The 18,325-nt window shown below is 34.7% G+C and overlaps 2 protein-coding genes across 2 annotated transcripts; both read left to right on the top strand.

Annotated features, from left to right (window-relative positions):
* Positions 1 to 1,050: 1,050 nt before the first annotated feature.
* LOC101889105 (cytochrome P450 4g1) lies at positions 1,051 to 5,714 on the top strand. Its single transcript, XM_005176301.4, has 4 exons — positions 1,051 to 1,383; positions 3,679 to 4,401; positions 4,469 to 4,581; positions 4,648 to 5,714. Exons 1-4 carry the CDS (start codon positions 1,137 to 1,139, stop codon positions 5,251 to 5,253), a joined length of 1,689 nt encoding a protein of 562 aa, XP_005176358.1. The 5' UTR covers positions 1,051 to 1,136; the 3' UTR covers positions 5,254 to 5,714.
* Positions 5,715 to 10,239: 4,525 nt separating this feature from the next.
* LOC101887719 (cytochrome P450 4g1) lies at positions 10,240 to 18,011 on the top strand. Its single transcript, XM_005176293.4, has 4 exons — positions 10,240 to 10,514; positions 10,860 to 11,582; positions 17,166 to 17,278; positions 17,347 to 18,011. The coding sequence occupies exons 1-4, from the start codon at positions 10,301 to 10,303 to the stop codon at positions 17,950 to 17,952; spliced, it is 1,656 nt and encodes a 551-aa protein (XP_005176350.1). The 5' UTR covers positions 10,240 to 10,300; the 3' UTR covers positions 17,953 to 18,011.
* Positions 18,012 to 18,325: the final 314 nt, after the last annotated feature.

Genomic DNA, 18,325 nt, shown 5'->3' with positions numbered 1-18,325 from the left:
ATATTGTTCATCCGATTTGTTATTTTTGTCCTCCACAGCCGTAATATGCACTCTGCAACAACAATATTTGGGGAAATATATCAAATACAGCTCAGAAATACATTTGCCAAATTTTATCGAGATCGGTTCAGATTTGGATATAGCTCCCATATATAACTTCGTCCGATTTATCTTTTATTGTGCACCAAACGTCTAATATTTGCCTAAATGGAATGGAATTGGGCACTTACGACCGAATTGAGTCTAGAAGCTAGTATGTCAAATTTGGTGAAGATCGGTTCAGATATAGCTATAGCTTCCATATATATTGTTCATCCGATTTGTTATATTTGTTACCCACAACCGTAATATGCACTCCGTAACAACGATATTCAGGGAAATATATCAAATACAGCTCAGAAATATCTTTGCCAAATTTTATCCAGATCGGTTCAGATTTGGATATAGCTCCCATATATATCTTTATCCGATTTCAAATTAATTGTGCACCAAAAGGGCAATACAATTCCGAATTTAAAAGATACAAATGCTTCGGCATATTTAGTCCTTTGATCTTTAAATTATAATTATAATCAAGGGTGTATGATTGAATTCTCCCATAAAAACTTTTAATTGTTATCTGGAGCTCTACTTAATTAGCAAAGTGGTGTAGGGTATCATAAAGTCGGCCCCGCCCGACTTTAAGACTTTCTTTACTGGTTTTATATTCAATTGAATTTGGCCAATTGGTGAAACTCGGTCCGGTATTAAATATTTTTTTAATATAATTCTTATCGAAGTCAGAAATTCAGAGTTGGTATGATCTACTTCACATAAATTCTTTCTTTAAATCTTACCTTACTTTCGAGTCTATAAATTACAAACAAAATTTTTTCCCAATGAAAAAAGTCTATATTTTGTTTTCAAAAAAAAAAAAAATTTTATGAAAAAAAAAAACTTTTACACTGAATATTTATTTACCTGCGTGAAATAATTCAAAATTAATAGAAACAAAACCCAATTAAATAAATAAACAATCATTTTAAATGATAATCAAAGAATAATGACAAGAAAGCGGAATTCCATTTCGAACAATGTTGCAGTATTTAGTTGGCATTCCAACAATATACTTGAAAATTTTCCATTGAGTACGAAATATGTCAGCGCGATCGGTAATAGTCGAAAGTATGGATAAAGTAAACGAAGAAAATGTCATGCTGCCGGAGAAAATTTCATTATTAAGTCCTTTGTGGACGATCCTAGTGGGTACACTGGTTATAGCAATACTATTTGAAATATGGCTACGCAATACTCGTGAATATAAGTTAACAGCAAATATGCCAACACCGCCGCGGGTGCCGGTCCTTGGCCAGGCCCATTTGGTTTTCAATTTATCAAATGCAGGTAAGTGCGATGGGGTTATTAAAATATGAAAAAATAAAAGGGAGAGTGAGAATTGACAGAGAGTTAATGGAACACTAGTATTAGGGTTTTGGTTATTTTGGGGAGATATGAGACGAAGTGCAATTATATTACAATGGTGTTCTTTCTGTTCTGACCAAAGATCATTGTTAATTTTAACACAATTTTTTGACTTCCTAACAAATTTGGTGAATTTTAAAAACAAATTTTATGAAACCTCCAAAAAATCGTGATTTATAAAAAAAAATACGAGAAAGGATCAAAGGCGTTCTGACCAATAACCATAATTTTTGTAACGGGCCTGGACAAGAAATAGTGTATATTTTTAAACTAATTTCTGGGAACTGCAGATAAAGAACTGTGGATTTTTCAGAATCTTCAAGACTAAAAATCAGGGACTTTATATGAAAAATGTCTAAAGCCTCATCAACCAAAACGTTTGGGACTTTCTGATCAAAATTTTTCAATTTTTATGACAATAACCAGTAAGGGAAGGTCAAAAGTCGGGCGGAGCCGACTATATGATACCCTACACCACTTAGCATATTTTGAAGAGCTCCGGTAACAAAGAATTCTATTGAATATTAAATCTATACCATTTGGGCTGATATTAGCCATTAGTCCATTCGGGCTGATATTAGCCATTTTGTGCACAATAAACCTGGTATGGGATAAAAATATATATGGGAGCTATATCCAAATCTGAACCGTTTTGACAAAATTTAATGCACATATTATTCAGGAGTGCATATTATGCACATATACATGAGAGCTGTAGCTATATCTCAACAGATTTTCACCAAATTTGATGTGCTTGGTTCTAGACTGAATCAATTCAGATGTGACAAAATTCAGGCCATTTGGACTGATATTGGTTTTTTGGTGTACAGTTAACCCGAAATCGGTTGAAGATTTCGGTGAGATAAAAAAACTGCAATAAAGTCAAACGCCATAATTTTTACATTTGTTTGGTGCGATGGTGCTGAGTGCTGTTGGAATATCCAAGGTCTGCGGCCAAAATGTTGGGGTGCCCAAGACTTTAATACACCACCACCACTTTCGGTCAAGCGAAGCAACTCTTTAGCTCTTTTGAGTCTATTTTCTTTTCGTAACGGTGTAAGTTCTTGCAGTTTTTGGAATTTCAATGGCTTTACCCCGAGCTCATTTTTCAATATTTGCCGAATGGAATATTGCGATATGTTCAGCTCACGAGCCATTTTTCGGTCATTGCGACGTGGGTTTCGATCAAGTCTCTTCTTTACTTTTCGGACCATTTCTGCTAATGTTGCTGTTTTCTTCCGTCCACTTCCTTGACGTCAGGCTACGCTACACAAAAGATTTATTCACATTTAAATGCTGGAGTGCTCCAACGATAGCCACTTGTGGTTTTCTAGCCAAATATAAAGAAATCACACTATCACGCTTAAATTCCATCACGAATAACTTTTTTTCTGGAAAATTCTCACCAAAATGCTTCTATACGCTTGTAAACGATATAATGAGCTATCACTGGAAGAATTTTAACAGCTGTCGGACGAGTGGCTTAGAAATGACAGCAGTCTGAAATTGGTTGCAGTTTTTTCATCTCACCCTGTATATATGAGAGCTATATCTAAATCTGAACCGATTTTAACCAGTATTGTCCTTTGACCAACCAAATATTGTGTGGAAAATTTCATCTCAATCGGATAAAATATGCGGCCTGCATTTTGTTCAAAAAAAAAAAAATACATGGAAAGACGGGTGGACGGGCTGACTGGCATGCATAAATCGACTTCGATAGTGATTTTAAGAAGATTCTGAAAAGTAACTGTGGATCTATCTCACTTCCTTCTCCATGTTACAAACAAATGCACAAAGACGTAATACACTAACCACTATGTAGTGTAGGATATAAAAAGTCTCGAACCTTCTGACCAATAACCGCGAATTTTTGAGTCGGCTCTTGATCACAAATCATGGATGTTTTTAAAACTTATTTCAGGGAAATATCGACAGAGAACCGTGGATTTGGAGGATCTCTCAGATACTTTTTAAGAAAAATATTTATTGGCTTCCTCAACCAAAATTGTTCAGAACTTCTTGACAAAAATAGTGGGCTTTTATGAAAAAAATGTCAGAGACTTTCTCAAGGATGGAATCAGGGGACCCCTGACAAAAAATTGTGGATCTGACAAATAATTTGTAATATCTATTGATTTTTTAATAAAATGTTTTGAATATTATCACAAGTCTTATTTTGATAAAAATGTTGGTTTTTTTATTTTTCTTGACCAGAAATCATGTCGACAGCTCTCCAATTCATTGACACCCCGGGATCGATACTGCGTGCCTATTTAGGTCCTATACTCATTGTGGGTTTATGGAATCCAGTGGATATTGAAATCGTGCTCAGTTCTAGCAGTCATTTGGAAAAATCAAAAGAATATAAATATTTCAAGCCATGGTTTGGTGATGGTCTGCTCATCTCCAAAGGACATCATTGGCAACACCATCGGCGAATGATTGCACCCACTTTCCATCAGAGTATTTTGAAAAGTTTCATTCCAACATTTGTTCAACACTCCAAGAGTGTGGTGCATCGTATGTCTCTGGAAGCGGGCAAAGAATTCGATGCCCATAAGTATATGTCCCAGGTAACGGTGGAGATATTACTCTCTACTGTAATGGGAGTGAAAAAGCTGCCCGAACCAAGCAAATGTTTGGAATATGCCAATGCTGTGTTGGATATGTGCGATGTGATACATAAACGTCAAGTAAAGGTATTCTATCGCCTGGATTCCATATTTAGATTATCGAAATTTCATGAGAAGGCCAATAAAATGTTGGATATAATTTTGAATATGACACGAAAAGTGGTGGAGGAACGTCAAAAGAATTTCAATGCAGATTCGAGGGCTATATTGGAGAATGAGGCCGAGGTTGCCAAGCGTAAAGAAGAAACAATAAAAGCTGAAGGATTGCGTGATGATTTGGATGACATCGATGAGAATGATGTGGGTGAGTATGAAAGATGAAGTTTTTATTATGGCTTGAGTCTTAATCTTCAACTGATAAATATTAATAGGTGCCAAGAAGAGGTTGGCTTTATTGGATGCCATGATGGAAATGTCCAAAAATCCCGAAATTGAATGGACCGAAAAGGATATTATCGATGAAGTCAATACAATTATGTTTGAGGTAAGGGTCCTGAAGAAAATCCAAATATTTGAATAATTAATTGTATTAAAAATTGATTTTCTCTAGGGTCATGATACCACATCGGCTGCCTCCAGTTTTGTTCTCTGCATATTGGGCATTTATCAGGACATGCAAGAAAAAGTACTGGCCGAACAGAAAACCATTTTCGGTGATGACTTCATGCGTGATTGTACCTTTTCCGATACCATGGAAATGAAATATTTAGAACGTGTAATAATGGAAACTCTACGCTTATATCCACCAGTACCAGTGATTGCCCGTCGCGCTGAATATGATATAAAATTACCATCCGGACCATATTCAATACCGAAAGGCACTACCATTGTCATACTGCCATATGCTATACATCGTGATGCGAAATCTTTTCCCAATCCCAATAAATTTGATCCGGATAACTTCCTACCCGAACGTACGGCCAAGCGTCATTATTACAGCTTTATACCATTCAGTGCTGGACCGCGCAGTTGTGTGGGTCGCAAATTTGCCATGTTGAAACTGAAAGTTCTGCTCTCAACCATATTGAGAAATTTCGTCGTCAAATGTAATCTTAAGGAGGAAGAGTTCCGCATGCAGGGTGATATTATCTTGAAAATGGAAAATGGTTTCAACATAATGCTGGAACCAAGGCCTGAGGCTAAGAAAGCGCTATAAATAAGTATAAGCATGGTACAATGAAGAGAAGGTAGGTCAACTTTGAAAAAATTGCAAGTATAGAGGTCTACCTGTTTGGCTTGTAGTGTCAGAAATAGTATCAAAACAATAACAGAATCAAACAACTTGTTGCATTTATTTTGAAAAAATAATTGAAAAAACGCGATAACTGAATGAAAAGTCAACACTTATTTTCAAAATCATGTACTATATATCTCTAAACGATTATTTCGCTGCAAAAACTCTAGATTTTGTCGATGCATACGTTGAAATAAACATCTTGAAAACATCCGAATTTGAATGTTTTCTGAACAATTTTTTTGTTATTGAAAAGAAAACATATACATAAACAAATAAAGTTGACATATTAAGCCAAGAAAATAAAAAAATTGAAATCATATGGTATCATAGCCCTACCTTGATATCATTGTACCATGAGTATAAGTATGTAAATTAAGGGGTGGGGTCTTTGGGGGAAAATATAATTTAAAAATAATTCCTATAAAATATTGTTTTATTTGATATTATCAACAATTTTCATGAATGCAAAATTGAAGGTCGCTTCAAAATTAAATTCTTGTTTGAAATTCTGAAAATTTCCTTAGGATCAAAGTATTTTGTTAATTTATTGGATTTTATTCGAAATTAGTGAGACAGTAATAACACAAAACAAGACTCATGATTTTAATTTTAATATTTGCATGCATTGATTTCTTTGAATAACACTCGGAATTTTGGAGATTCATGTTAAGTAAATAGTAGTGTCTAAACTGACAAAGAATGGTGAGTAACAAGATGATCAAATATGTAATTTCTATTGTAACACCTATAAACATGCACAGGGGCCCCATGGTGTGTATATTCATAATCAGCAGGAGGTTCTAAATCGACTAAATATAAGTCAATTTTTTTGAACAGAACACATATATTTTCTTAACATACCAAAGAAAAAGAAAAGTGTCATATTCTAAATGGAAAAAACATTACAAAAAATTAAGAAGTCCACGATTTTTTTTAAGTAAAACAAGTAAAAAATCTGTAAGTTCGGCCAGGCCGAGCTTTTAATACCCTCCATCATTTGGTACAAATTTGGCGATTCCCACAAATAAATAAATAAAATCCGTGAAAAATTCTGTGAAATCTTAAAAATACCGAATGCCTATACGACGACGTGGACCTGCATAGGCAACTTTTGTCATAAGTTATTACAATAACTACATGCGAAACTTGAATAAAAATGTGTTTATGATGTAAATCGTAAAATCATCAAAATGCCGATTATAGGGATACTGTTATGTGGGGGCTATACGAAGACATGGACCTGCACAGACAATTTTCTGACATGGGCTGAACTATCCATAACGAACTTCACATGCGAAATTTGAAACAATCCCCGTAAATAATATCGCTCTAATTATCAAAATACCGAATTTGGGGGGGGGGGGGGGGGGTACGTTATATGGGGGCTATACGAAGACGTGAACCTACATGGCCCATTTTCTGTTTTAGCTGCAGTATCTATTACGAATTTCAAATACCAAATTTGGAACGATTCCGTTAAATAATGTCGCTAAAATCATCAAAATACCGAATATCGGGGGGTACCGTTATATGGGGGCTATATGAAGACGTGGACCTACATGACTCATTTTTTGACTTAGGATGTAGTATGCTTTACTAACTTCAAATACCAAATTTGAAATGATCCCGGTAAATAATGTCGCTAAAATCATCAAAATACCGAATATCGGGGGGTACCGTTATATGGGGGCTATACGAAGACGTGGACCTACATGGCCCATTTTCTGTTTTAGCTGCAGTATCCATTACGAACTTCAAATACCAAATTTGGAACGATTCCGGTAAATAATGTCGCTAAAATCATCAAAATACCGAATATCGGGGGGTACCGTTATATGGGGGCTACATGATAACATGGACCTACATGGCCCATTTACGAACTTAACCTGCCTACTGGAAAATGACAAAATTAATATACCCTCCATAGTATGGTGGAGGATATAAAAACATTATGTTCGACCCGACCGAACTCGGCCTCAAAAAATCAGATTGATGCTCTCTAATTTGAGGTATGCGGAATTAGTGGAAAGTCGATAAACAATTTTACATTTTATAAAGTTATTTTCAGTAGAAATTTTGTATGAGAAATAGTGGGCAATATTTTCCAAGTTTGTACTAAAGCGAGTACTCCGTTCAAGGGCCTTACATCGTCCACCTTAACATTTTGTATGCATATAAAAAAATTAACAACCTTAGACACTAACAGTGATGCAAAATCAGTACTATTCGAACACTTGTAGCACATATTTCCAAACCCACCTCCATATCCCAATTCCACATACGAACAGTAATCTCAATATCAAATTTCGGAATTTTAGTTCTATCCCTTCACCCAATGCCCAATTTAGTATCACTTAGTACTTTCGAAACAGTTATTGTAAGCGTTTGTAAAACCACCGCCAGATACCAACAGAGACCTAAATATCAAATCTCAGGTTCCTACTTGCCTACATTCATCAAAACCTAACTATTTAGTACTTTTCCCAATCTCAGATACCAACAGAGACCTTCATCAAATTTTAGGATTTCAGTACTTTTCGTACAATTTCAATACACATTTCCAAACCACCATATTTTAATCCCAGATACCTCAATTTCAAATTTCGGGAATCCAGTTCTATCCCTTCACCAAATACCTAATTTAGTACCACTTAGTACTTTTCGTACATACGTTCACTGCATATTTCAACCCGAGATACCAATTGAGACCGGGTTATTAAATGTCGGGATTCCAGCTCTATCTCTTCACCCAATACCCAATTTAATATCACTTTCTATTTTTTAACCTTTATTGTACGCATTTTCAAAACCACGGCCAGATCTCTACACTAATAGACACCTTAATAAAAAATTTGTGCATTCCAGCCCCATCCTTTCACCCAATACCAAATTTAATATCATTTAATACTTTTCGTACAAATATAGGACGCATTTCCAAACCACCGACAAATCCTTCAGGAACAGCGACTCAAATACCAAATTCCAGATTTCAAATACTATCTGTTCACAAAATACCAAATTGTGCCATATATAGTACTATTTAGCATTTTTCGTGCACTTGAAGTACATATTTCTAAAACCACCTCTTTATCATAAACCAACCAACAACAGAGACCCCAATATAAAATTTCAAAATTTCAGCCTTATTCGTTCACCCCAAACCAATGAGCTTTGCAAAAAATTGTAGTTTTGGTTATATGCCCGAAATTATATTTAAATGTTTAATGACAAGAAAATATCCAAATAAAAAATTTGGTCATATCATAATTTGGCATGTATTTTATTTAAATTTCGAATCAGAAAGTTCTTAGAAAAACACCCTTTAAATGTAAATTAACATTATCACATTTTTGCCATATTTCATATCGTCCTTAGTCATAGGACCGAGCATAAACAAGTTAAAAAGCATGAATACCCTCCACCATTTGGAACGAATTAGGAAATAAAATCCTTAAAAAATTCTGTTAAAATTTTAAAAATACCGAATATAGCCGTTATATTGGCGCCTATACGACGTGGACCTACATGGGCATTGTTTGTCATAAGTCATTACCATATTCAAATTCGAAGCTTGAAGTAAACGGTGAATAATGTAGCTAAAATCATCAAAATTATCGTATATAGGGAGGTAGCGTTATATCGGAGCTGTGCGAAGACCTGCACCAGCATAGACAATTTTCTTTCATAGGCTGTAGCATCCATGACGAACTTCAAATACAACATCTCAAACAATTTCGGTGGATATTGTACCTAAACTAGTCAAAATATCGAATATAGGGAGGTACTGGTATGTGGGGCCTATACGAAGACCTGGACCTGCATAGACAATTTTCTGTCACAGACTGTAGTTCCCATTACGAGCTGTAAATACGTAATTTGAAACAATTCCGGTGAATAACGACGCTTTAATCTTTAAAATTACGAAAATAGGGAGGTACCGTTATACGGGGGCTATACGAAGACATGAACCTGCACAGACAGTTTTCTGTCTTAGGCTGTAGTATGCATTTCAAACTTCAAATACAAAATTTGAAACAATTCCGGTGAATAATGTCGCTAAAATCATCAAAATACCGAATATGGGGGCTATATGAAAACGTGGACCTACATGGCCCATTTACGAAATTAACCTGCCTACTGGAAAAATAAACATGTGTGCAAAATTTTAGCTTTCCTTCTCAATTCGTTCGTGTGATTACAACAGACGGACATGGCTAAATCGACTTAGAATTTTACGCTGATTATTGATTGAGGAGTTACAAACGGAATGACAAAGTCAATGTACCCTCCATAGTATGGTGGAGAGTATAATAAAGGATTATGGAAACGTGGTGAAGATCAACTCGGGACCTCTAAGATATGATAAGGTTTTAAACATTTTGCTTCTAAATGCTCATATTTTGGATATTTGATTCGATTAAGACGTCGTCTCAGGCTATGTACTATAGGGTCACAAGAAGTCAAAAGTTTAACTCAGGGCTAATCTATTTTGTGTTCAGTGTTCTTCGTTTATTCACAAAGATTTTTTAGCCTTAAAATAAATTGTCCTCCAGCACCATTCTTCTATTATTCTCTTACTCTCAGCATGCTTATACTCGTTTCAATTGAACTTTTGCACATGCAATAGAAATGTCTGAACAACTTTTGTTATGGCATCTTAATTTATTCATAAAATACCGATGAAAAAAAAAAAACTAGATTTTTTGGTAATAACTGATACCAATTCACTTTAAAGTTGGCCAAGAACCAGATTCCTGACAAATAATTAAATTGCCAGACAATCAAAATATTATAAAAATCTAAATGCTATTCCTCAATTACCAGTCAGTTAGAAAATCGCCTTCGGATAAAGTGTTTCGAATAATGCGCATCGGTTAATAATAATTTGGGATTAAAACAAATAACAAAATAGAATAAAATTAAAAAAATAAAATAAACTCCTACACTCCCGGAAATATTGGAGAAAATGGAGAACGTCGACCAAGATGCATTGCCCGCGATTGTGGATACGGTTTTGAACCCTTTGTGGACAGCCATAATGGGTCTTGTGGTGATAGCTGTGCTCTTTGAGATTTGGCTACGTAACACTCGTGAATATAAGTTAACAGCAAATATGCCAACACCACCCCGGCTTCCTGTTATTGGTCACGGTCACATAGTTTTTAATCTGACAAATGCAGGTTAGGTTCATTATAAATAACTGGACCGGTTTTAAATTTTTTTATTGTTACAATTAAGTTTAAATTATTATAGTTTCTATAAATTTTATTGTAAAATAATAATTTTTAAATAAAATTATAAATTTATTTTAAATTAAATAAAATTATAAATTTTATTTTTTAAAATTATAAATTTATTTTATAAATTAAAATTATAATTATTTTAAGTATTTTTGAAAATTAAATTATAGAAAAAAATTTAATTAATTTAAAATTATTATAGTTATAATTATTTTATTTTTATTATATTTTTTATTTTTTTATTATAATAATTACTAATATTTTTATTACTTTTTATAATTCCAGAAATCATGGCTGAGGCTCTCAAGTACATTAACACACCAGGTTCCATAGCACGCGGCATATTGGGTCCCATTATTGCAGTTGCCCTTTGGAATCCGGTCGACATAGAAGTCGTTCTTAGCTCCAGCCGCCATTTGGAAAAATCCTACGAATATAGCTATTTCAAACCATGGTTCGGTGATGGCATTCTCATCTCAAGTGGCCAACATTGGCAACATCATCGCAAAATGATTGCGCCCACCTTTCATCAGAGTATTTTGAAAAGTTTCATTCCAAAATTTGTCCAACATTCGAAGCGACTAGTCGAACGTATGGCCCAAGAACAGGGCAAGGAATTTGATGTGCACAAATATATGTCGCAGGTGACGGTGGAAATATTGCTCGCCACTGTTATGGGTGTGAAGAAATTGCCCGAACCCAATAAATGTCTAGAATATGCTGGGGCCGTTATAGATATGTGTGACATCATACAAAAGCGTCAATTGAAATTCTATTATCGTCTGGATAGCCTTTTTAAGTTTTCCAAATTGAGCGACAAAAGTCATCGGTTATTGAATATTATTTTGAATATGACACGGAAAGTTGTAAGCGATCGCCAGGTGAATTTTAATTCTGATTCGAGGGCCATAGTGGAGAATGAAGCCGAGGCTGAGATCCGTAAACGAGAAACTAAAAAGGCGGAAGGTTTGCGTGACGATTTGGACGATATCGATGAGAATGATGTGGGTAAGTGAAAGTATAAAATATTTGTGTGTGTTGGTCGAGTGGTCGAAATTTTGTATTAAATTGGGAATAGAGAAAGAATAGAAGCCTATGGCTTTGGAGATGATGGCAAAATATTTAGTGGTTGAAATGGATCAAAAACAGAAAAATTTCCTGACTTTGTTGTAGCTCTACATGTCACAGTTATAGACTATTGATGAGAATTTAGAATGGGGTAAGAGTATAAGACGGGACAGAAGCCTATCAATTTGGGTTGCCAGGGGATAATATTTCGCGGGTGAAATGGATTATAACTTCGAAAATTTCCGTTCTACTGCGAATTTTTTATTCCCAGCAAAATTTCATATAATCGAAAGGTGATTTTTGACCATCACTCTCTAAAATCGTACGAAAAGTACTAAAATGTACTAAAAATTGAATACTTTTTATTGGACAAACGGAATAAGCTAGAATTTGGAAATTTTAGAATGAGAGGATATACAGAGTGAGATAAAAACAAGTAAAAAAGCAGTATGATCGACCGGGTCGAACTTTGAATACCCTCCACCATTTGGAACGAATTAGAAAATTGTCAAAATAATAAAATCCATTAAAAATCTCTTATATGGGGGATATACGATATTGTGAACCTATAAAGACAAATCTATGTCTGGGTGTAAAGTACTCACAAGGAACTCCTTGTGCGGATTTTCAGATAATTCCATTGGATGAAGTGGCAAAATCATCAAAATACCGAATATCGAGGGGTACCGTTATATGCGGGATATACGATATTGTGGACCTATATAGACAATTCCCTTTCAGTGGGTAAAGTGTTCACAAAGAACTCCTTGTGTGGAATTTCAGACAATCCCATAGAAAAATGTGGCTGAACTCATCAAAATACCGAATACCGGGGGGGTACGGTTATATGGGGGCTATATGAAATCGTGGATAAAATGTGGGTAAAGTCATCAAAATACCGAATATCGGGGGGGGGGGGGGTACCGATGTATGGGGGATATACGATATCGTGGACCTATATAGACAATTCTCTCTCAGGGGGTAAGGTACTCACAAGGAACTACTTGTGTGGGGATATACGATATCGTGGACCTATATAGACAATTATCTCTCAGGGGGTAAGGTACTCACAAGGAACTACTTGTGTGGATTTTCAAACAATTCCGTTGAAAAATGTGGGTAAAATCATCAAAATACCGAATATCGGGGGTACCGTTATATGGGGGATATACAATATCGTGGACGTATATACACAATTCTCTTTCAGGGGATAAAATGCTCACAAGGGACTCCTTGTGTGGAATTTCAGACAATTCCGTTGAAAAATGTGGGTAAAGTCATCAAAATACCGAATATCGGGGGGCTATACGATATCGTGGACCGATATAGCCCATCTTCGAACTTGACCTACCTGCAGATAAAAGGGAGATCTGTGCAAAATTTTAGCTTCCTATCTTAATTTATTTAGACTGTAGCGTGATTACAACAGACGGACGGACTGGGCTAAATCGTCTTAGAATTTAACGCTGATCAAGAATATATATACTTTGTTGGGTCTAAAATGATTATTTCGATGTGTTAAAAAAGGAATGACGAACTTAATATACCCTCCACACTATGTATGGTGGAGGGTATAAAAAAACTGCAACAAAGACAAAAGCCATCCGTCACACGCTGTCCGAATGTTGCTCTGCGGTATTTGGCCTATTCCCGGGAAGCGCTTGCTTGAGGTGAAATGATTCTGATTATGCGCTGGAAATGATTCTTGGGTGAGTGCGATGGTGCTGAGTCCTGTTGAAATGTCCAAGGTCTGCGGCCAAAAAAAGACTTTAACACACCTTCCACAATATTTTCTCGATAATATTCGGCATTTATTCTGATGCCACGGTCTATTAATACGAGCGGAGAGCGACCATCGGCTGTTATAGCGGCACACACCATCACCATGGCTGGCGCTTGAGTTCTGTTGGCCAACTGAAGGTATACCAAAGGGCTATATATGTACCAACGTGATATATATGTACATAAGGTTACAAAAAATTCTAAAATTGTATTACAATTGTTAAAATGTTACCATTTGGTACTATGTGAAGGGATAGAGAGATATGAGAATAAAGGTTGGAAAAAATTTGTTGGAAAAAGTTGGTTTTGGAAATGTGTACTTAGTGTGCGAACTCTACCAAATGGTACTAAATTTAGAGCAGTTTATTTTAGGGTGAATAGATGAAACTGGGATTTTGAAATTTTTTATTGGTTGGTTTTCTATTAAAGTTGGTTTGAAAATGTTTACTTCAATAGTACTCTATTTGGTACAATTTGGTGTTGGGTGAACATGTAGTGCTAAAAATTCTGAAATTTGGTATTGGGTCGCTGTTCTTGTGCAGCCTGGTCATATGGAGGTGGTTTCTGATATTTTAAATTCAGATTACTGATCTTATCTTTTTTTGGAGATTTGGCGGTGGTTTCTAAAATGCATCCAATATTTGTATGAAATTGTACTAAATTTGATATTGGGTGAAGTGATGTGACTGGTATTCCGAAATCTGATATTGAGGTCTCCCTTGGCATCTGGAATTGAGATATAGAGCTGGTTTTGGAAATGTGTACTATGATTGTTCAAAAAGTACTAAGTGGTACTAAATTTGGTATTGGATGAAGGAATATAGCTGAAATCCTCAAATCTGATATAGGTGTCACTGTTGATATCTGTGGATGGAATTTGGAAATGTTTACTATAATTGTACGAAAAGTTCTAAATTTCGTATTGGATAAAGGGATAGATCTAGAACTCCGAAATTTGATCTTGAGGTCTCTGTTGATGTCTGGAATTGAGATATGAAGGTGGTTTTTAGAAATGTGTACTAAAATTTTATAGAAAATACTAAATTGTGCTAAATCTGTTATTGTGTGAAGGACTGGAATCTTAAAATTTGATATTGAGGTCTCTGTGTGTATCTGGATCTGCGATATGGAGGTAGTTTTATAAGAGTGTACAATGATTGTTCAAATAGTACTAAATTTGGTATTGGATGAAGGAATAGAGCTGAAATCCTGAAATTTGTCATAAGTGTCACTTTTGGTGTCTGTGGTTAAGATATAGAGGTGGTATGGAAAATGTGCACAATAACTATACGAAAAGTTCTAAATTACACAAAATTTGGTATTGGATGAAGGAATAGAATTGAAATCCTGAAATTTGATATAAATGTCACGGTTGGTATCTGTGTTTGAGATGTGTACAATAATTATGCGAAAAGTACTAAATGGTACTAAATGTGCTATTGGGTGAAGGGATAGGTCTGGAGTCCTTAAATTTGATAATGAGGTCTCTGTTGGTATTTGGAATTGAGCTATGGAGGTGGTTTTGAAATTGTGTACCATAATTGCACGAAAAGAACTAAATTTGGTATGGGTGAAGTAATAGACCTGAAATCCTGAAATTTGATATGGGTGCCAATGTTTGTTGACGTGGTTAAGATATGGATATGGTATTGGAAAGGTGTAGTATAATTCTTTGAAAAGTAGTACTAAATTGAGAATTGAATGCAGATATAGAGCTGGAATCCCGAAATTTGATATTGAGGTTTCTGTTGATATCTGGTAGTGATTTTGCAAATGCGTACTATAATTGTTCGAAAAGTTACAAATGGTACACATTTTGAATCACTGTTGGTGTGTAGGATTGAGAGATGTAGATTGTTTTAGCTATGTGTACTAAACTTTACTGAATTTGGTATTAGGTGAAGTTCTAAAATCCAAAATTAGATATTGAGATCACTGTTGATTTTTAGATTTTATATACGGAGACGTAGAAAAAGTTTTGGACTTAGAATGGGTTTACTAATATCGTTCTCGGTTAACTTCAGAATTATAGATTTCAAACACTTTTTGGTGTAAAAGGAAAACATTTTCCTATTGTTCTTTCCGAGAAAAGGAGCATTATGAAACCCTGGAAGTCTGAAATTTTAGTACAATAAAGTTTTGATTAAACAGTTTTTCAAAATGAAAACATTTTGAGTACTAAAAAGATCTTACACGAACTGTCGGGACGAATCTAAAATTTTAGGGTGGACTTTTCGCTGACAATATAGCAGAACACTTGCTAGTATGGGATAGAGATATACAATAAAAAGTTGCGGATTTATAGGTAACAACCTAAATAAATTAATATGTTTATTTCCCAAGTTTTGTGAAATAGGTCAGTAGGGGAAATAAAAAAACGGTAATAAACTTTGCTATTTTGAAACATAAAATCTGTTGAAGTTAATGACATAAATAATTTAAATTTTTAATTTCGTGTTTTCGTATTTTTGTGAGTTTTTTTTCACTTTTTGTTTATGTCTCTTAATGTTCTGGTTCTGTTATTTTCCTTTCTTCTTTAATTTATGCAGTATAAATTATTGTTAGTGTATTTTGACATTTGATTATTTACATATTCTTCGTCATAGTCGGAGACTTCGTAGAAATTAATTAGCATATCTAAACAAATGTTCTACGGCAACAACAAGAATATTGGAACTGGATATTGTGAATAACCAAAAAATAAAATAGAAACATTTTTGGGTAGAAATTTTGACTACTTCCATTTGTTTATCAATTTATTCGAATAAATTGAATTAATTATATGTGTTATACAATTACCTTACTTGAGACAAATAAAATGTGATACTATATTGAAGTAATTTACCCAAATCGGGTTCTATCCAGTAAAGGAAACAATATGTGATCCACCAAGTCAAAGTCCTGGAGTAACAGGAGAAAGCTGAAATAAGTACTTGGAGACCGAAGGCTTTGTTTCTTCTTATGGCATTTACATTCTAATAAATAGAAAATTAATACAAAAAAAAAACAAGTAAAAATAGCTGTAAGTTCGGCCGGGCCGAACTTTGAATACCCTCCACCATTTGTTACTTTTCAAAAAAATAAAATCCGTTAAAAATTCTGTTAAAATCTTAAAAATACCGAATGTAGCCGTTATATTATGGTCTATACGACGACGTGGACCTGCATAGACAACTTTAGGCATAAACCATTACAATATTCAAATGCGAAACCTGAATAAAATCGGTGAATAATGTAGCTAAAATCATCAATATAGGGAGGTACTATTATATGGGGGCTATACGAAGACGTGGACCTGCACAGACAATTTTCTGTCATAGGCTGTAGAATCCGTTATGGAATTCAAAAGCCAAATTTGAAACAATTCCGGTGAATAATATCGCTAAAATCAACAAAGTACCGAATATCGGAAGGTGGTGTTATATGGGGGCTATACCAAAACGTGGTGCTACATGACCCATTTTCAATATCAAAAGTAAAATTTTTTCAACTTTTTCCATTTTGTTCGGAAGCTAGAGTGACATCGCTAAATTCTGATCAAAAATATGTATTCTTAGTGGGGACTAAAATGTATATTTCGAGGTGATACAAACGGAATGGCAAACTTAATATACCCTCTATACAATGGTGGAGGGTAAAAAACATTCAAAACTTCTAAAACTCATATAAGAATAAAAACAGGCTAACTTTACTCTCACATCTCGTTTTAAGTTATTAATTCACAATCCTCTCTTACTTAAGGTGCCAAAAAACGTCTAGCTCTGTTAGATGCCATGATGGAAATGTCTAAAAATCCCGAAATAGAATGGACTGAAAAGGATATTATCGATGAGGTCAATACAATTATGTTTGAGGTATAGTAAAAAACTAATTTCAAAAAATTATAATTATTTAATATTTTTAAAAATAATTTTTTGTACAGGGCCATGACACCACATCGGCTGCCTCCAGTTTTGTCCTGTGTATATTGGGTATTTATCAGGATATGCAAGAGAAAGTATTGGCCGAACAGCGAGCCATTTTTGGTGATGACTTCATGCGTGATTGTACCTTTGCCGATACGCTGGAAATGAAATATCTGGAACGTGTAATAATGGAAACTTTGCGTTTGTATCCACCAGTACCATTGATTGCTCGTCGTGCTGAATGTGACATCAAATTACCATCCGGACCATATTCTATACCCAAAGGCACTACAATTGTCATTATGCAATATGCCGTGCATCGTGATCCCAAATCTTTTCCTAATCCAGAAAAATTTGATCCCGACAACTTTTTGCCCGAACGTATAGCTAAACGTCATTATTACAGCTTTATACCCTTTAGTGCTGGGCCACGTAGTTGTGTCGGACGTAAATTTGCCATGTTGAAATTGAAAGTTTTACTCTCAACAATTTTGAGGAATTTTGTGGTCAAATGTAATCTCAAGGAGGAAGAATTCCGCATGCAGGCTGATATTATTTTGAAAATGGAAAATGGTTTTAATATTATGCTGACACCACGTACGGAGTCTGCGAAAGCCATGTAGAGTAAGGTTTTGTATAAAATAGCTGTTTAGGATTATTAATGCACTTAAATATATTTTAAAATATAAACAAATAAACAATAACAAAACATGTTTACGTGTTTGATTTCTCTTTCGAGACGAGCTTAATGATCTGAAATTTGCAGTGAAAGGGAAAGCCAGATAGACACTATCACATTTTTACATTTTTAATTAATAATTTCTTAAAAATTGGCATGAAATTGTATTTGGCTTGAAGGAAAATGTAATAATTCTCTAGAAAAAGAAGGCAAGACAGTTGCATATCTTGGAGGGACCAAATTATTACTATCCGAAATTAACAATCTTGCAGAATTTTATATATTTTCAAATATACTCGTCTTTAAACCCACAATGA

This window comes from Musca domestica, unplaced genomic scaffold, assembly GCF_030504385.1.
Source record: "Musca domestica strain aabys unplaced genomic scaffold, Musca_domestica.polishedcontigs.V.1.1 2, whole genome shotgun sequence".
NCBI lineage: Eukaryota > Metazoa > Arthropoda > Insecta > Diptera > Muscidae > Musca > Musca domestica.
The sequence above is the reverse complement of the archived record's forward strand: the minus strand, read 5'-3'. Positions and strand labels throughout refer to the sequence as shown.

Coding starts and splice junctions, on each gene's coding strand:
- LOC101887719 (XM_005176293.4), top strand. CDS start 10,301: ATGGAGAACGTCGACCAAGATGCATTGCCCGCGATTGTGGATACGGTT. Junction 11,583..17,165: donor TATCGATGAGAATGATGTGG/GTAAGTGAAAGT, acceptor CTCTTACTTAAG/GTGCCAAAAAACGTCTAGCT. Junction 17,279..17,346: donor TCAATACAATTATGTTTGAG/GTATAGTAAAAA, acceptor TTTTTTGTACAG/GGCCATGACACCACATCGGC.
- LOC101889105 (XM_005176301.4), top strand. CDS start 1,137: ATGTCAGCGCGATCGGTAATAGTCGAAAGTATGGATAAAGTAAACGAA. Junction 4,402..4,468: donor CATCGATGAGAATGATGTGG/GTGAGTATGAAA, acceptor AAATATTAATAG/GTGCCAAGAAGAGGTTGGCT. Junction 4,582..4,647: donor TCAATACAATTATGTTTGAG/GTAAGGGTCCTG, acceptor GATTTTCTCTAG/GGTCATGATACCACATCGGC.